Source organism: Pseudorasbora parva, chromosome 6, assembly GCF_024679245.1.
Source record: "Pseudorasbora parva isolate DD20220531a chromosome 6, ASM2467924v1, whole genome shotgun sequence".
NCBI classification, from domain to species: domain Eukaryota; kingdom Metazoa; phylum Chordata; class Actinopteri; order Cypriniformes; family Gobionidae; genus Pseudorasbora; species Pseudorasbora parva.
Genome location: NC_090177.1, coordinates 19546037 through 19566707, shown reverse-complemented (window position 1 = coordinate 19566707; position 20671 = coordinate 19546037). Strand labels below are relative to the sequence as shown.

At 35.9% G+C, this 20671-nt stretch overlaps 2 protein-coding genes and 1 pseudogene across 7 annotated transcripts in view; 2 read left to right on the top strand and 1 right to left on the bottom strand.

The window, feature by feature from the left end:
* Positions 1–1192: 1192 nt before the first annotated feature.
* Positions 1193–13384, top strand: slc26a10 (solute carrier family 26 member 10). The gene is made up of 18 exons (XM_067446015.1): positions 1193–1678; positions 2484–2594; positions 2689–2846; positions 2935–3099; positions 3246–3398; positions 3584–3666; positions 3920–4067; positions 4158–4271; positions 6845–6922; positions 7691–7786; positions 7898–8004; positions 9546–9615; positions 9802–9981; positions 11299–11353; positions 11447–11535; positions 11620–11674; positions 11745–11851; positions 11973–13384. Exons 1-18 carry the CDS (start codon positions 1414–1416, stop codon positions 12009–12011), a joined length of 2073 nt encoding a protein of 690 aa, XP_067302116.1. The 5' UTR covers positions 1193–1413; the 3' UTR covers positions 12012–13384.
* LOC137080298 (5S ribosomal RNA) lies at positions 4983–5099 on the top strand (annotated as a pseudogene).
* Positions 13385–15194: 1810 nt separating the features above from the next.
* Positions 15195–20671, bottom strand: part of b4galnt1a (beta-1,4-N-acetyl-galactosaminyl transferase 1a) — a 49398-nt gene continuing 43921 nt past the window's right edge. For all 6 annotated transcript variants that reach the window (XM_067446013.1, XM_067446014.1, XM_067446009.1 and 3 more), the window contains 2 exons: positions 16514–16751; positions 15195–16425 (listed from right to left, as the gene is read on the bottom strand). In XM_067446013.1, coding sequence (XP_067302114.1) covers positions 16205–16425; positions 16514–16751 — 459 coding nt within the window. In that variant the 3' untranslated portion in view covers positions 15195–16204. The remainder of the gene's footprint in view (positions 16426–16513; positions 16752–20671) is intronic.

Genomic DNA, 20671 nt, shown 5'->3' with positions numbered 1-20671 from the left:
AGAAATGAGGTGAAGTGTGTGCAATGTACATTATGAGAACATTAAAGTGCTTTTTGACCTTTGATGCATGCAAATATATTGTAAGAAACAAGAAAGAACCTTTAAAATACTGTATGTTTTATGCTTTTAGTGTTTGTTAACGATAATAACCATGGTCAGAAGCCATAATTTGAGATGAATAAGAACTATAACAGTACTGCCTACACCAAGAGTTTGCAGTCTGACAACGGCCTGCCCCGTCTGACCCAGCGCAGGTGTGTGGCATTCTGCACGAACCAACAACATGGCCAGGAAGAGGTTCGTTCATGCGTCCTAATACTGGGCTATTACCAAAACAACCGTTCCATTTATATTGTATCACTCTTTGTTTTATGGGTTGCACATTTTGTGAGATTGCAATCTCAGGCACCCGTGACATTGTCTAGAGGTACAAACGTCAATGGTTTTGTTGGCTGAGCCAGGGCTGAAGTGATCTCCACCACGTTCACACTAAAACTGCAGGCTCACCCATTTTTCATAGTATTTTACCAACGCAAGTTCTTTTACAGACAATAGAAAATACTTGACAATGGAAATGAAAAACATGCAACTGGTACGAGTTTCTTGAATTACATTTTTTGTTTAAATATTTATATTTTGTCTTTCGACTACTCAATAGATTGTCCCACTTCTATATATTTTTTGCTTACTCTTAACTAGTGCATCTGTCAATGGAATATAATGCTCACCAGAATCATATTGCAGTTTGATCAGCGAGGCACAGAAAACTCATATCATTACACTTCACAAGGCAGCTTTGGTTCCTCAAAGTCCATGAAGACACCAAAGGCAGGGAGAAATCGACCCCCTCCCGGAAACGACCACCTCTAATAATCAGTAATAGTTGTGGTTTGAGGTTTCACCTTCAGCCTGTAAACAATAGTACTTTGATCATCATGCAGATGTCCCACAGAGCTATACATTGTACACTTTCTATAGGTTACTCCCTCATGTCATATAGCAATGAAGAGTTTTCTTCTTTTTTTTTTTTTTAGGTACGGATACGGGCCATGATGGGGAGGAGGGACTTAGAGCTAGTCTGTGTGTTAAAGATGAGAGTATTCATGTCATTTTTTGATTTTTAAAAAGCTTTTAGCAGTAGGACATTTAGAACTTTGTCAAGTATTAAGCTCCAAAGTAGAATGTTTTTTGCCATCTGACTTTAACTTTACTTTAAAAAAAAGAAGAAGAAGAAAAAAAAAAGAAAAAAAAAGCCCCTGCTGTTCAATTGGCTCTAGTACTTGACAGGAAAATACAATTGTTCCTGATGTCAAATTCCAGCGACTCCTATAAATGACGGGTTGGGCACTTGTTTCGAGCAGTTTAAGTCTGAAGATTATTTACCTTGCTCTCGGAAGAACACTTTAGGGCGAGATGAGCGCATCAGTGGCTGTGTATAGAAATATATACACTGAGGATCGCTTCAGACAGACGTATGGTACGGAAGCCCAGTCTAGAGGGAGAGAGCGGCTCCGCGATAGACTGGCGCAGAGATGCAGCTGCTCTCAGGTGGAGTGTGTTCACCTGCTCAAGAAGAGACTGCCCGTGTTCAGCTGGCTGCCAAAATACAAGCTCAAAAAATGGCTTTTAGGAGATATCATAGCGGGACTGACTGTTGGAATAGTACACATTCCCCAAGGTAAAAAATAAACCTTAATATTTTTTTCCCTAGTTTTATTAGGTTGTAATAGTAAAAAAGGCATTTGAATATAGGCTAAAATAATTGACAACATTATATATCTTGGTATTTAACATCAACTAGACTATTATTTAACATCAACGATATTTTTGGTTGCTATAGCATACGGTACGGCTTTGGTTTTATTTAATCGAATATTTTTTTAAACTAGACTTTTTAGACTGTTACACTAGCCTGATATAAACATCAAAAAGAAAAGGGGTTTATTTTAATAGTATGTATGTATGTATATATATATATATATATATATGTGTGTGTATATGTGAGTTTAAAAAGTTATTAGAAATTGATTCATATTGTTTTGTAAAAACCGTCATTAGCCTACATATTTAAATAAATAAAGTAAACTATTAAATAAAAGTGAAAACACGTGAGTAGAGTAGCTACACAATTTAATAATTACTTTAAATACATAGCCTAAACTTACACAATATTAAATATGGAGATCATTTTGAGAAACAAATACCGAGAAATTGTTGTATGTGTTAACTCCATATGTAGTTACTCAACAAAACTTTTCATAAAACGGTCAAACTATGAAAGTTTCTTGTCACATGACAACGATATGGCGTCCTGCATGTCCGTTTTTATTCAGCAATTGATAACATGTTCATCATAGAAAATGCACAGGCCCGTTTAAGTTTTTGTGTGAATGTAATTTTTTTAATAACTGAAATATGCCTTATGTCTTTTACCCATATTCAAGACAACATAAATAATAATAATAAAAAATCTTTATTGTTAGGAATGGCCTTTGCTTTGTTGACATCAGTGGCTCCTGTCTATGGCCTTTACACATCATTCTTCCCTGTGGTTATCTATATGCTCTTTGGCACTGGTCACCACGTTTCCACTGGTAAAATACCTTTATTTAATCCACAACCATGTTTACCAGTCAATGTTTAATCAAGAAGATGAAATACCATTATCCAAGGATTTGGCATTTGCAGGTACCTTTGCTGTGTTGAGTCTGATGACTGGCTCGGTGGTAGAGCAACTGGTTCCCATGCCACTCGCTCTGAATTCCAGTAGCCCAGAGGCTGCAGAGTTTGAGGCCCAGAGAATTGGGGTGGCATCAGCTGTAGCATTTCTCTCAGGCATAATGATGGTAAATGATCGATTGCTCTATTTAAACACATAGCACTCTATTTAAACACAGAATTATGACAGTCTGTTGCCTGTTTTTATTGTCCCAGCTATGCATGTGCGGCCTCCAGTTGGGTTTCCTTTCCACATACCTCTCAGAACCGATTGTTAAGGCTTTCACAAGTGCAGCCGCTTTCCATGTGACTGTCTCACAGCTGCAAAACATGTTGGGATTACGACTACCCCGATATGCTGGTGCCTTCTCTCTTTTTAAGGTTAGAAATGGCATAACAGATGTTTTTTTTTTTGTTTTTTTTTTGGTTACTAGTGTAATTATTCTAGCAACAACTGTAGCAGTATCACTAGATACAACTGAGCACAAATGAATCAGGTATGTCAGAAGTTCCCTTTAAACCCACAGACTCTGGCTTTAGTGATGGAGAACGTGCCCCAAACTAATTTGGCTGAGTTGGTGATCTCACTGCTGTGCCTGGCTGTTCTGGTGCCAGTTAAAGAGGTCAACTCACGCTTTCGGGAGCGCCTGCGCACTCCCATCCCTATAGAGATCATCACTGTGAGTTTGCACTTCACCACAGCCATCTGAGAAGATTTAGAGAGACTTGCAGACATTAATATGCGAATGAACTTTTGTACAAATATTTGCCATTCACCAGTATAATGAGTTTCATCATCAACGCTATTTTCTACTGTGGTCTGCATTGTGAAAAATCATCTTCCCTTCTGTTGTGTCTCCTGCAGGTAATAATTGCAACAGGAATTACATATGCCTTTTCTCTGGATTCCAAGTATGACATACAGATAGTAGGGCATATTCCAGCAGGGTAATATATTCTTGAATGTAATGCATTAATATTCATCATTAGTAAAGGTATACACAACTGTTCAAAGGTTTAGGATTGGTAAGATATTTTTGAAAGAAGTCTTGCTCAGCAAGGCTGCATTTATTTAATAATAAATGCAGTAATATTGTTAAATATTACAATTACAATTTACGTGTAAAAAAGTACATATAAGTACAGTGTCAACAATTGTATATATATAATTTAAAGCTAAATGTGTACTATTTTTTTTCAGTTTCCCTGAGCCACGGCTGCCTGCATTGAAGACAATTCCAGAAATAGCTGGCGACACAGTTGCTATCACCCTTGTAGCCTATGCCGTGTCTGTTTCTCTGGCCATGATTTATGCTGATAAACATGGATACTCCATTGATCCAAATCAGGTAAATACTGTATTTATAATCAAAGTTATGAAAAGTGTTGGCTGGGTTTGTAAATGTGTTAGTCATCAAAAGAAAATGTTCTTGTTGTAGGAGCTTCTAGCACATGGCATCTCCAACACCGTGTCATCTCTCTTCACCTGCTTCCCCAATTCAGCTACATTGGCCACCACCAACATACTGGAGAGCGCCGGAGGTCACACACAGGTACTGATTTGAGATCACCTCTACTGTTCACTGGTCAGCCACTTCATTTTTTATTAGCAATGTTATGTTGCAAAGGTCATGCTGAGATAATGAAATAAACACTTTACTGTAGTATATTCACTGCTGGAAGTGTATGTTAATGATTTTCTGTACAAGTTTTGTCTTGTTTGTCGAACATAGTATAATTAGATTGGGGAGAGTGAGACATCAGGTAATGTGAGACACCCACTGTATCCGGTCAACAAAAAAACATTTGTGGTCATATATGACCATTATGTCAAGCCCCTCCAATTTCCCCTTGGCCATGAAGTAGAGGACCTCATGGTGTTGTGGTCAGCATGTTTTTTTGCACAAAAATATATTTTTTGCATGTAAAAGTATTTTTTTGCTGTCAACTTAATCACTGGTTTGCCAAAGCAAATAGATCCAGGTAGAAAAACTAGTATCATACATGTTGATGAACTACCAACATATAAAACCATCTGCTGATGTTAGCTGAAGATTAGCCTGAATTAATAAGAGAGCTTGTTTTTTCTAAAACTGTGGTGGTGGGGTAAATTGAGACAAATGCTGTGGGGTAAAGTGAGACATGAGGCACAAGTTAAGTTTAGTCTTAAACATATTTTAATGTAATATTACATTACATATGTTTTATTTTTAAATGTCATAAACATTGTAGAAAAGCCATCATGCCAAGGCAGTAGCCATATCACCAGCAGCCATATCACCCTGTAGCCCAAGACTGGTTTCCCACTGAAGCTAAGCAGGGCTGAACCTGGTCAGTACCTGGATGGGAGACCAACTGGGAAAACCAGGTAGCTGCTGGTAGAGGTGTTAGTGAGGCCAGCAGGGGGTGTACCCTGTGGTCTGTGTGGGTCCTAACGCCCCAGTGTAGTGATGGGGACACTATACTGTCAAAGAGCATCATCCTTCGGATGAGATGTTTAACCGAGGTCCTGACTCTCTGTGGTCATTAAAAATCCCATGGCACTTCTCGTAAAAGAGTAGGGGTGTAACCAAATTCCAAATGCCAAATTCCCTTGATTGGCCCTTACCAATCTAATAATCCCTATCCACTGAATTGGCTCTATCACCCTCTCTCCTCTCCACCTATCGATGGTGTGTGGTGAGCGCACTGGCGCCGTTGTACTGTGGCTGCCGTCGCATCATCCAAGTGGATGCTGCACACTGGTGGTGGTGGTTGAGGAGAGACCCCTGACATGAGTGCTGCACACTGGTGGTGGTGGTTGAGGAGAGACCCCTGACATGAGTGTGAAGCACTTTGGGTGTACAGTAGTACATTTGAAAGCGCTATATAAATGCCTCATTCATTTATTCAAGGCAATACACCAGGAAGAACCTGGGGCACATGTTCCTATAAGTGATGTGGTGAAGAAGCTGCCTCAACCTAAAAAAACTACACAGAGAGAGCAACTCCTCATCTTTCCCTGTAACATTCAGAGCTGTAATGTAGAGCCAGTTTTGAGTCTAGTCCTCTGTTCTGAGTCCCAGGCTGTTCTAGCTGGTTCTTATTGTCCTTCGCTCTGACCCCTATGCAGACACTAACTGGCTCTAAGGGTCCTGTGTTCTGACCCCCAGACTGGGTTCTAATCTAACTGGCCTTATCTGTTATTTGAATGTTAATTAAAACATTTTTAATTCTATTATGTTGTATTTGATTTTGTTCAGATTTACTTTCAAGTGTTTAGAATTTTGTTTTGTGTGTGCTTAATTGATCAATCCCCATGATTCTGTTACTAGTCCAACATTAGTTCTGGAATGTGTGGTTGTCAAGCTAGCTGTCAGGATTCAAACTGTTACAGCATGTGTTGTTATGGTAGTTTCAGAGTAGAAAAAGTAAGTGGTTCTTTACCCCCTTGATTTATCGGTCAAATCCAGAATTGAACTCGTTAAGATTCTTGAAGCTGTCTTCCATGAAATGTGCAGCACAGATGGCTAAATTTATATCGTAATCAGCAGGAACTGAATTAAATACAAATTGTAACCATTGTTCCCGAAGTCCAGCGTCCCGAGGAAGCCCGAACACAGAAGTCGTACACTTGGGGTGAAAATAACATTGTTTTGATGGCATGTCTGCAACACTCTAGCCTCCTGCAACAACAGCTCTCTCTTCTGTAATGGCTGCGACGTGGCCTCACCCCCTTTGTTGCATGTTCACGTGGGCAGTTTTTATGTTAATTGCAAGGGTTTATGATGTCACCAACCCGGAAAAAAAGCTTGTCGTAGTCCAAACCGGCCATTTTTGTAGGCAATAAACTGCCATAACTTTAAAAGACAATATTTCCATTTGCATTGAACTTTCAGCGCATAAACTTTGCAGATACTGTTTATGCTCAAGCCACAACATTATACACTAACTAAAGTTAAAAAAGTGAAATCACATGCCAACCACCCCTTTAAAAATATCATATTTTCAATGACCTTCATCCTGAATACATTCTAATAATTTCCATTGCTAGGAAACATCCTGAATTAATCATTTTAGCTTGCTTAGAGGGGAGCAAATGTAAAATCTGCCTTTGTTTTAAAGTAAAACCCTTTTTCTTCAACAGCTCGCAGGAGTGTTCACAAGTCTGGTCGTTCTTATTGTACTTCTGCTTATAGGACCTCTGTTTTACTTCTTACCCAAGGTAAGAATCCCTTCCCAGCTAACAGGAAACATTCTTAGAACTTTGGCTAATTTTCTAGCAAGGTTTTTTAAAATAACGTCATTACAATTAATGTTAATAGAATGTTTGTTCATATTTATCTGGTCTTTAATAACATTCTCAAAACATTAGCACAAAAGTGTTATTTTAAACATCATTCATGTAATATTTTTTCTGAAACTTTTTTGTTGGAAATTCAACATTTTTTTAAATGTTACTATTTGTATCAAAATGTTCAACATTCAAAAAGTAATGTTCTTATAATGTTTAAATTGATTAAACATTCCCTTAATGTTTTTGCAAACCTGGGGAAAAAAACTGGCCATCTTAAACTTTCTAAGAACATTTAGAAATAACTTAATGAAAACATTATAAAAACTTTGTTAGAACACCTTTTTTGTTAGCTTACCAATGTGTGTATATTTTTTTTCCCAAAAGTATATATATATATATATATATATATATATATATATATATATATATATATATATATATATATATATATATATATATATATATATATATATATATATATATATATATATATATATATTTGTATATAAAAGTATATATATATATATTTTTTTTTCATAATGTCATACATTTCAGAGTGGCATATTTCTTTCGAGAAATATTGGCATGCTGTTCATAGACATGTAGTAACAAACAAAGAGGGTACATTTTGAATTCATGTTTCTCTTTAAGGAGTTATTAATATAGCCAACATCTCTCTTCCTTCTCTCCACCCAGGCAGTGCTTGCTTGTATAAACGTGACCAGCCTGAGACAGATGTTTCTGCTGTTTAAGGATCTTCCCGACCTTTGGAGAATCAGCAAAATCGATTTTGTATGTTTTTACCACTTCCCGTTCCCAGCAAAGTGCTAAATATCTTTAATTTTCTAAATGTCACTGAGTCCAGCTGATTAATTTCAATTCTTGTTATGTGTGTTTGAGCAGATGGTTTGGCTTGTGACCTGGCTGTCAGTAGTTGTTCTAAATGTTGACCTGGGCCTGGCCATTGGGGTGGTCTTCTCCATGATGACAGTTATCTGTCGCACACAGAGGTATCCTTAGTGCATTATATACTTATTTTGTGAATATTTATTGAATAACTTGGATAATTGAATTACATTTTATGACACTTGTATGACAATTATGGGCTTATTGTCATTTTTTGGCTATTTCCACCTTTACGGTTGTGATCTCCACTAGGGGTCACTAGTGCTCTCTTTGGGTCACCATACATACTTGATTTTAGAGGAAATGATTATGATTTCACCATAGACAGTAAAAAAAGATAGACAGTGTGTCTCCACTTCCTTCCACCCAGAAATAGCTGCTGACATTGTGTGGCGATTACACCATTAGGAGCCTGAGGCTGCACAGTAATGATCCTGAGGTGGAGCCATCCATACTCCTGCTCCCGCAAACTCAGGGGCAGTTTACACAACACAGTTTTCAACTAAAAATGGAAAACTTTTAATGTGTTTTGGTTGTTTATTTAAACTACAATGGTGTTTTGGGGGCCTGAAAACACAAACGTTCAAAAACGGGTTTCAAAGTGCAAGTTTTTGAAATCTACGCTGTTATTGTCTCTGTGTAAACTACAAAAAACTGTGGAAATCATACTCATGTGTAATACATGTCTTGTTGTCTTGTGAATGTAGCCTCACACAAGCAAAGCTCTCAGCCGTTATGTCAATCCCTGCTTTTATAGCATCAAATAACTAAATAAAACCACATTTCAAAAAATGAACTTGAAAATTAAAAATGAAAAACAAACTTTTTGGAAAACCTAACATACGCACATAAGAACTATTGGAAATAATACTATTTCACGTTTCAAGGTTTATAGGCTAGGCTTTCTCAAACTAACATCAAAGTTTGTTAATAAACTTTACAAAACTTTTAGCCACTAAAACCTAATCTGTGCAATAAACACATAAATAAGTGAAAAATCTTTAGTGAAGAAAAAGATAATAGATTATGAATATTTATGTAATAAACAATATTAAAATCCTATGGCTAAACCAGTCCGTGGAGCTCTACACCTGTCAAAAAAAACTATGTAACATTGGAAGTGTGCAATGATTTTTCTATGGCTATGCATTGGCATGTTATTTTATACGTTAAGGATAACCAAATTGTTTGTGAATGCAGGGTACTTCTGTGTAAATTAATGTATGCTTAGGTTTCAGAAGGGTTGTGAAACATAGCATTTAAAAAAATGATCCTCTGGGAGAAAGATTGGAACCACTAAATTAGAGTATCATTTTGACTGTATAGAGATAACGATATTAGCAATCCAACTAGAGCAGCCCCAGTGAAACATGATATTGAGTACATAATATAATTGAGATCGAAACTACCTAATTAGATTTGTGTATTTATCTGCTTTAATAATCATGTTTACTACATCCTTTAATTATGCTTTCCAAAGCTCAGGGGCTGTATAAAAACAGCAAACCAGTATCCCTTACAGACCCCTGTGTTCCAAAACAACCTTCCTCTCCTGGCGGATATGAAATTCACATTTAAGGAAAGGGGAGATAAAGTTGAGACAAAAAGATGTCCCTGAACTCACAGTAAACTTTCTGTTTTTTAGGGCCAGCTGCTCTGTTTTAGGAAGAGCCGCCAACACAGAGATCTACAGATCCATCAACAACCACAATAAAGTGAGTCAACAGAGTCAGTCATATTAAGTTTCTTTTCTTATTACTACTCATAATGTAATTTACTATGATTAGAATTGGGCCTTGCGCATTTGGAAATGCAATCGAATAACCTTTGCTCTGCTGTATTTGTCTTAATCACATCTCTGTTGCGTAATGAAATCCTCTCTCCATCTCTCTGTACCGTAGTGCTATGAAGTTCCTGGTGTGAAGATCCTGACCTACAATGGGCCTATCTACTATGGGAACCGTAGCTTTTTCAAGGCCGATATGGCTCAGCTTCTGGGCCTCACGCCTGAGCGGATACGCAGCCGAGAGAAAGCCCTGAAGGCCAAAGAGAGGAGAGAGAGAGAGGCCATCAGCTCTGTAGTAAGATGACCAATCTATCAATTTACATGCAATATGCTCCTTAAGTGTGACTTTTTCTGATTTTGCTCTTCTGATATTCTTGCTTAGCCTGACTAGTTTAAAAAAAAACTAATTTAAATAATGAGTCAATATGTTATCAATCCTTCTTCCTAAACTTGTTTTTGTGTGGTAGTAGCATATGTTAGTTGCACAATGCATAGGTTAGTTGTCACAATCCAAGTTGAGACAGCAGATAAATCTTGAACCTTTGACGTAATCACCCTTTAAAAAAAAAAAAAAAAAGGAAGTGGCTATTTGCACTGTACACATAGAAATAGATAATATTTACACCAAGTGAAAAAAAAACATATTTTCTTAGCTTACACTAAGTGCAAATAGTGATGGATGCTGTTTACTCCATGAGAAAGTAGCAGTTCTTTGCAATACAGCTCTGGAAAAAAAGATTTCTCAATGTTAAGTGGTCTCTTGATTTTTTCCAGAGCTGCATGTGTAAATAGTAATTATGCTATTTATACTTTATTTAGTTAGGTTTGCACATCAGTAGTGTTGTACATTAACAGGACACAGTAATATGATAGTGTAAATTAGAGATTATATTTATTGAAATTATTAAAAGGATGCCGCTTTAATGGGACAATAAAAGGCCCTAACCCTATAAATAATATAAATACTTTATTATTATTATTTAAAAAAATGTAGGCACTTTATTTCCGCATTTTAGAACAATTTCTTAATTTTTTATTGAAAATAAATGCCTTTCCGATGTGATATGTGATGGGAAAAGGGAGAAGAACGAACTCTGCAAAAGGCGGATTTGAACCCAGGTCAATTGCGTCAAAATCTAGTTCCATGCTGACTGCGCCACTGTAGACGTTAGATCACATGCATCTTTCTTAATCTTGTGTGGTGAGAAAGGTGTTTTATTGAACATATATATTGCCATATGTTGCTCATAAACTGTCATATTCATCCGCACAGTCACGCAGAGCTGAAGCACAACCAAAACAATGTTCTTCCACCAAAAGCATGCAGTTTTATAGCCATTCATAACTTTTAGAAGGACTAAAGTTACATAGTGTACCTTTAAAATAATATCAAATATGATTTTATTTTTTATTAAATATTGGTGTCTCATTGCTGCACTTTTGTTTTACCTGCATGTGGTTTTAAAATCACTGTTATACAAAAAACCTCTAAAAGCATTCATTACCTGTGACCGTAATCAGTCATGTATTATTATTTTGATATGTCTTTGCCTTGATATAAAAAAAACTCCTGATTGGCTAACTTAAAAACATGTTTTAATTGTTTTTCAAGGAACAAGGAGTTGCAGACAGTTCCTTTTCTTCAAAGAATGACTTGTTTAGATCAGGTGCGTTCCCACTTCTTTGTATCATTAAAAATCACATTACAGAGTATTTTCTTTCAGACGGCTCACAATTGTGCGTTTTTCTCAATTGTTTAGAGATGGCTGAGGGTGAAGTCCAGGCCGTGTTGATAGACTGCAGCAGTGTCATTTTTGTGGATGTTGCGGGAGCTCGGTTATTCGTACAGGTGACCCGGGTAGTATAGGTTTTGACATCAGTTTGCATCCTCATGAATAATGAAAATTCTCACGGTACTAATATCCTGTCACAGATGTGCATGGAGTGCCAGAAGATCGGGTTAACGATATACCTGACTAACTGCAATGGTGAGTTTCCAGGTATACAGACAAACCTTCCAAACTATTTCCAGAGAGTAATACTTTCTCTCTTCCGTAGAGAGTGTATTGAGGATTCTCACATCCAGTGGGCTCATGAACTACATGAATCCTCAGCATATCTTTGTTACAATCCATGATGCTGTGGTCTACATACAACAGCAGCAGGTGACATGCGAAGGCTTCTTCATATAAGTCATTTCTTCAACAACAAAACGGGACATTTTGCGTGCTAAACTGTTATGGCGCAATTGTGTTTCCATTAATATTTCATCATTTTGTTTGACAGGAGAAACCTCCTGAGAACAACACAACGGTATGGGTATGATTTATGTGACACACTACCAAAGTAATGCAACATTCATTCTAACTGAGGCTCAAAACATGACCGAAGACCTGTGGGAGACAAGAAGTGTGTTGAGGAATGAGTCATTCCAACATTAACTTGGACTCAACGTGCTGTGATGAGTTTGTCAGGGTCCTCTATGGTGTCTAAGAGAACGCTGATGCAGTTGTGTTCATTACTTGATAAAGGCCTGTTCATACCAAGACAATTGTGAAAATTTGTTGCGACAAACATTTTAATTCGAATAAACGGCTGGTAATGTGTTCGCTTAGACCAACACAGCGATTTGCATGCTGTCAATGCGATGGATTTTGGACCATCTTGCACTAAGAAAATTAGCCTAACAATAAGAATCATGCTTTTGGTCACATGCCCAGTGCAGATCCTGTTACCTAAAACATGGTGCACTCACAAACAGAATATTTTGGTGAGTGACCGTAAACAGCAGAGGAACATTTTGGAATAGGCTCTCATCTCTTTATACTCTTTAATGTACTTGTTGCTTGATATCTGAATCTGAACAGATGTTTGAAGACATGTATGTAGACGACATGCAGGTGTCACGACGACACAGACAGTTAAACAGTGCTTTGTTTATGTATTACTGGGGTATTTCAGATTATTATAATTATAAATGCCCTGTCAGAAAGTGAAATTACATTTTCATTCAGCCTTTGTCTGCAGTTTTAATGCATTGGTCTGAACAGGTCCTAAAATTGGACAGAATGTTTGTGCATTTGTGTTGGTGTGAAACGGCCTTAACATGGTTAACAGCAGTGCTAACAACATTGCTAGCCCTACAAACTCCAAAAAGGAGATAAATGATGGTTTTCAGTTCTGTATGTCTTAATCTTTTCAAAGTATCAAAAGTGGCTGAATTGGTATTTTAATATGTATTTTCTGATCTTACATTGTTGCCATCTTTTACTTTTAGAGAATTCATAAATGCTGCGCATGTTATTAAAACCTTCCATAAGCTATATATATTTATTTATGCAATATTCACATTCTTGTCAAACTAATCATTACATTGTTAAAATTACAAAGATTACTAAGAGACCAAACCAAGAAATTATTTTCTTAATTATTTTTTTTTTTCCTTCACTGGACAATTTGTTTATTGTCAAGATCCTTATTAAAGGTTAAAACTTAATAATAATTTAAAAAATGAAGATTACATTTCATTTTGATATATCCTGCTTTACTGAATTCCCTCTTCAACCACACTCTAATAAATGTTCGGTCATAAACTCTTTATATTTAATAATGAGTGCTGTAAGTTCCACATTGCCAGTGCACTACTAACTGCCTACATCATTACCTTGACCTCATAAAAATGATACAGTTCAAACACAGACTCTAAATCCTCAAATCATTTTTCTGTTTGTTTGATGTCTGCATTTTTCCTGGTGTATTTCAAAGACCACTCTCAGGAGATCATCAGTTTTCTCTTTAAAGCTCAAGAAATACTACACTAATTGGCTGGATGGAAAGCAGCCCATATTACTGGTGTGCACAGGACTGCCCAGTTGCCACTGTTGGCATCTCTCAGCCACACCGGATGTTGGTGTCATACAAAACACTTAAAATAATAATTCTGTCTAATGATGATGTGATTCGATGGTCAATGTTTATCTTTGCTTTATGAAGAATTGAATAGAGACAAAACCAATGTTTTAAAAATGTAAGGGATATTGTGACAGTGGATTTGAATGATCAGTTAAATATACTGATTACGTTTTTAAAATTATACCATGATCAGATTGTAGTTCAACAGGAAAAAAAAAATACAATCAAAAAAAGTGGGACAGGGTAAAGTTATCACAGTTAATTTTTATTTTTTTGTACTTTAATATGTTTCTATTACAAAAAATAAATCTACATGAGAAATACCAAAAAAGGAGAATAAAAACTCAAAATATGCAAGCTGTATCATTTCATATTAAAGAGTTAGTTGCATGTGATTTCACTTTTTTAACTTTAGTTAGTGTGAAATTATGCAGCTTGAGCATAAACAGTATCTGCAAAGTTACAGCGCTGAAAGTCAATACAAATGGAGATATTGTCTTTTATAGTTATGGCAGTTTATTGCCTACAAAAATGGCTGGTTTGGACTACAACGAGATTCTTCCTAGGTTGGTGACATCATAAACCCTTACTATCAACATAAACACTGCCCCAGATGTGACTTCTGCCCGTAATGGTAAGGGACGTGGCGTTTCCGGACAACCTGTGCTTGGCACTTCAGCCAATAAAAATACATGAAACTACATTTGGCCATCTAACCAATCTAAGACCATTGCGTTTTTCGGAAGGATGGGCTTCATAGAAGCAGGAAGCAAACGAGCCGTTCAGCTGTGTGGAATAAAGGTAAAATATAAGAAAGTATGGCGTAAAAAAAGAAAAGAAAGATGTGATGTATTAAGACATGTTATACTGCGCCCCATAACCACAACCAAGCCTAAAAAAACCCAGGTAAAATATTATCCCTTTAACTTAAAGGGATAGTTCACTTTAAAATGAAAATTCTGTCATCCTTTACTCACCCTCAAGTTGTTTCAAACCTGTATGAATTTCTTTCTTCAGCTGAACACAAGGGAAGATATTTTGAAGAATGTCAGTAACCAAACAGTTAACTGGAGCCATTGACTTCCATAGTATTTTGGACCCACTTTATATTAGGTGGCCTTAACTACTATGTACTAACATTGTAATTAAACATTTGATACAATGCACTTATTGTGTACATACATGTTTTTACATTGTACTTACATTTAAAAAAATACCTGCATGTAATTACTTTCTGTAGTTACATTTGTAATTACACAGTTGACACTTCCCTTCCACCTAACCCTATCCTTAAACTTACCCATGCCACCACAGCTGTCCCTAACTCTACCCGTATCCCACCTCAATATCAGCAAAAGGTGTTTGCAATACAGTTTGAACACTGTAAATACATTGTACTTAATTTTTGATTTAAGTACATAGTAGTTAAGGCCACCTAATATAAAGTGGGACCGTATTTTTTTTTTTTCTTTCTACTATGGAAGTCAATGGCTGCAGTTAACTGTTTGGTTACTGACATTCTTTAAAATATCTTCCCTTGTGTTCAGCTGAAGAAAGAAATTCATACAGGTTTGAAACAACTTGAGGGTGAGTAAAGGATGACAGAATTTTCATTTTAAAGTGAACTATCCCTTTAATGGAAGTCCTGATAATTTGTCGCCATCTTGTGGCGACAAACTTATTAAACACTTAATAAAAACTTACCACATTTTATAAAATAACAGAAACTTAGAAATTTAGCCTATCAGAAAAAAATACTCCAAATCCACTATTATAACATTAGAATGGGATTTAGAACAAATGAATGTTCAAATAATCAACACAATTATTAGAGAGAAACCCAATGTACGTTTGTTTTTAAATGATACCACATTTAGCATGTGCATAATAGTAATTCATTAGCCAATGTTAAGGAAAATAAATAGAAACATTAAGGCAAACTAATTTGGCTGTCATAATACAAAATGTAAAATGATTCAAAGAGGCACACTAATGGGGTAAGGCGGCCCTCTGAACAATCAAATAACATATAAGAGATTAATCTAAATAAAATGTATTTATATAAATTGAATTGCACATATTTTAATTGAAGGCATCTCATATTATCAGTGTTATTATAACAAACTATAATGAATTTATGTACAGCCAAGATGTCTGAAATAGAGAATACATCTAACTCAAATAACTGAATAATAACACCATGAATTACAATAAATATTTCATAAAAAATAAATAAATTAAAAAGTAAATTAAAATGCCACTCCGAAACTTCTTTGCCAATGCTGGGGGGATCTATTAATGTTCCCACAAACCCCTCATTCACAAATAGACAAAAAAAAAAACTTTAATATTCAGCATAATACAGTGTCAAAGATCACTTGCAGACACTTTGCAGACATAGATCTCACAAATGTTGATAATTAGAAAATAACAAAATTAAAGAGTGCATACAGCCATTCATTAAATGTGAGATGTCTGATCTAGAGGAAAAAAAGAGACTGGTCCTGTTGCTCCAGGGGGCTATCGTGATTGTGTTCATTCATTCTGGCATTATTTCCGTTGGCTCTTTATTAAGGGTGACTGCCATGAAAGTGTTCCCAGAACATTTAGTCGCTAGTGACACATTTAAAGTAATTCTTGAGGTAATATAGCTCATATTCATTCATAGAGGTCCCTTCAGTGGAATGATTATAACGGAACTTGAAATAGGCTTTGTCAATCTCAGACTGTCCCCATGGCAACATTGCCTTGATCTTCGATGCATGACTAATAATAACATCGTCACAGGAGCCCACATGAAGGGAGCCAAGTCCATCAATAAAAAATGCTGAAGGAGGAACAAAAATGTCACAGTAAGCCTAATACAAAAACTTTGTCACATACATGCATGATCTACATTCAACTGGACCTCTTACCTAAATGGCCAACTCGAGCCAGGCGAGGGTCAAAGCCTACTTCTCGCATCTTTTCTGTGCGAGCCATGAAAAAATTGATGACGGCATCTGCAACAACACAATTAGGAAATCCCTCGATGACGTGATGGAATCCTGTCCTTATGTGTAAGCAATCTCCCTCTTCATCACCTGCCCCTGTGGAGATGATGTGTCGATAGGTGGCGGTGTATCCTGTCACTTCTCTGACTGCTCCCCCCACCTTACACAGCAAACACAAGCAGATTATGTCAGTCAGATTATTAAAACTACATTTGTCATAATTGCACAACAGTAGCCTATTCCCAACATTTTTCAACATAATTTGTTTTTTTAAATTACATTTAGGCTATATTAGGTAATATATTTTTTAATATTTCATAAGAATGATACTTAAACAGTATAGCTCATTTGTAAATGAATTCAATTATATTATAATCATTTTTTTTATGTCTGTGCATGGGATTTTTTTAAAGTCGCAAACTGGCAGCAAGTCAGTAGTTGCGTTTCTATTACCCTTCAAATTGTGCACATCGAAATTATGTTTTGGAATGGAAACACGTCAATGTCGCAAAAACGTTTTTACGCTCGCCTCATGCGGGATAATATTTGTGAATATTTCACAAAACTGTAATGGAAACTCGCATTTACAGGTCACCTGCGGCGAAGGCCTGCATAAAAGTCAATCATTAATAGCATGGTTTCCTTCCTTTATTAAACTCATAAAAGACACCAATAACCTCGGTTAATGGAAACGCCGTCATTTCGCAATAGACTGTTTTGATATATATATTTAGAAAATATTGCAAACGTTTTACAAAAATAATGGAAACCTGCCAGTGGTGTAATGTAACGAAGTAGATTACATTTCCTAAATAAAATGTATCGGAGTAGAAGCATACATTTCCCTAAAGCATATTCATTACTACAAAATAAACTCGGAAAAACACATCAAGCAATCATGTAGATCCAAGACCTCGCACAACCACGGATGTTTTTATTTTCCGGGAGAAGGGTGCACTGTCACCAGTAGGCCTACGAGAGCGGCTTCTGGGGCCTATTGCACAAAACTAGGATAAGCCGGGATATCATGGTGATCTTGTCATCTGTATGCAAAATTTAGTACAGCGGTGTCATGTAAACGTTCCCTGAAGGCACACTCACACCGAGAACAATAACGATAACAAAAGATAACTATATCAGCGGATAAATTCAGACAGGATCACCAAGATATCCCGGCTTAATCCCTTATCCTAGTTTTGTGCAATAGGCCCCTGGGCCCAGTTTTTCAAAAGTAATCCACTAGGATTTTGGATAACGGATTAAATCAAATCTTGAAAAGTCTTTTTCAAAAGAAAAATGGATTAGGCCTACATAATCGGATTAGATCAGGTAATCCAATCTTGGTTTTGATCCGGATCAAATCTTTAGTTTGGGTTTTTCAGAACTTTTTTGTAGGATTTGGATCACTTTGATCAAAAAAAATCTGGATTAAACTGATCCCAAGGGTGGATTCAGCATGGATTTACTCTAGCAGCAGGGCTAGCCTGACAAGCCACACCCACATCAAGATACTTGCGGGCAGATTAAATTTGCTGCCGCTAGGGTGCGTCTAGATTTCTAGGCTACAGCAGAGCTGGACTGGGGCTAAAATTCGGCTCTGGCATACCCAGCACATCCGGCAATATAAACTTAATATTGCTTTTTATGTCACACAGAAATGCCCTTGGCAGTAAAGCACGGATGATTTTGAGCTAGGATGCAGTAAAGTAAATGTACTGCTTTTAAATGCTGTCATCATTTACTCAATCTCATGTCGTTTCAAACCTGTTTGGAATGACATTAGGGTGAGTAGCCTAAATGATCACATTTTTGGGAACAATCCATATTGAACAATCATATTTTTCAAGAGTTAACACATCATTTAAGTAAGACACTGATATCTATCTTTCATGAGGCTATTCAGTTTCATTAAATCTATTAAAAAAAGTTAATAAAACTTTTAAAGAGGAAAAAAAGCTTTGTCCTTAATTTATGGGATCTAGACTTTAAACTGTTTTATAGACTAGGCCTATAGTTTAACTGTAGGCCAGTTTCATTTAAATGTAAGATCATGGTAATCACAGGGTAAAAAACATAGACTGTACAAACCTTGATCCTCATTATATGGCTATATGGTTTCTAAAACTATATAAAATATGTATAATAAACTATTATATTTGTAAGTAAAAAAAATGTAAACACCTGTAGAAAATACGAAAACAGCCTATAAAAGTGATTTATATTCTGCAATATTAATTTATGAAATATAGCAACATTTTTAATAAATGTTTCTTCCAAAACACCATATTTCTATCACGGTAAGGTGGGTCACTGCCTACCGGTGTATGCACCCTGATCTCACAGCAATTCGTACTAATTTTACGAGGTGGCTAATATGAGCACATATGAGAGAACACACTAGAACATATTCACATTAAAAAAGTTAGAATCAAAGAATTTTACTTTTGTCTTAAAAAATTACTCAAGCCGACTAATCGATTATCAAAATAGTTGTCGATTACAGTTTTTGCCAATTGCTAATGAGGCAGGTGCAGATTAACGACAGAAGGATGAATTTGGTGCCACATATTTTAATTTAAAGAAAACTCCGTTTCTGTAATTAACAGAAGAAAGACAATGTAAGTTGCACTGTAGTTTCCACAAGTGTTTAGCCTAATGGCTGCCGACATTAACAGACAATTTTGCTAAACTAAAAAAACAATAATACCAAAATTTTTCCATTTGAACACAAAATGCACTGCATCATTACAGCTTTTTTTTTTTTACAGGGTTTCGACATGCTTTCTACAATAAACCAGCTGCCTGTGATTAATTCATATCACAACAATGTCCAGAGTGCCTCTTTGTCCACTTGAAAAGTGATTGAAAAGTGTCACAAGCACAAAATAACGCTTTTGCAAACATCTTTGCATTCCCAAAAAATGTCATTGTTTTCTCTGACTAAGTACGCAGTAGATTTATTTATTTATTTAATAAAGAGTGTGGGCAATTAAAAGAAAATTACTGATGGACAAAATACAATTACTGATTGAACTATCCTCTGAAAAATATTATGTGATATATCGCTACAAATCTTTTTTTGTTTTTGTTCAATGTTTCTTTCAGGTTCACATGCTAATGGTCTAATTAACATATAATACGCAAGGCTAACGTTACAAAACCATATTTTTTTATATCTGGAATGCAAAGCATAACTCACACAAGAATAGACAAAACACCAATAATAAACGAGTCTGTACTTTAACTATCACCTAAACATCATATTGCGGTAAACAGGACAAAGCAAAGAAAAAAGGAAGAAAGAATTGTGTTAGTGACTGTACTTTGTTTTTGCATAAGGTAAAATAATAACTACTGTAAATACTACTGTAATACAATTTTTGAATTGTACAGATTTGTTTATTATTGGTGTTTTGTCTATTCTTGTTTGAGTTTTGCTTTGGATTCCAGATATCAACAGGTTTTTTAATGCTAGCAATGTATAATATGTTAATTAGACCATTAGCATAGGTTGACCTAAAACAAACATTGGAATTGGAATTAAAAAAAACATTGTAGCAATATAATATCACATAACATTTTTCAAAGGATAGTTCAATCTGTAATTGTATATCTTCCATCAGTAATTTTCTTGTATTTAAATAAACAAAAAACAAAAACAAAAAACTACTGGGTACTTTGTTAGTCAGAGAAAACAATGACATTTTTAGGGAATGCAAAGATGTTTGCAAAATCGTTAGGCTAATTTGTTTAGATGTATTTGGAAAACTTTAAATGAAACGACACCGTAATAATATATCTTATTTGGATAAGGGTGTTGTACGGTCTTCAGAACAGCAGGAGGCGCTGTTTCTAAAAAAAACGAGGGGTCTGAGAGTGCGGGACTGTGGATGCAGGCTCCTATGAAGGTATTTTTGGTGCAAAACACCTGAACACCTGTGAGAGTGAAATTTGTATCTGTAGAGCATATCCGCACATGTGTATCAATAAATTTGAAGTCACAGAGAAAAATATTTTAGGAGCTTTTTTTCTCTCTTACAAACACAACACAGCAGTTACACCTGCTTCACACATTCTTCA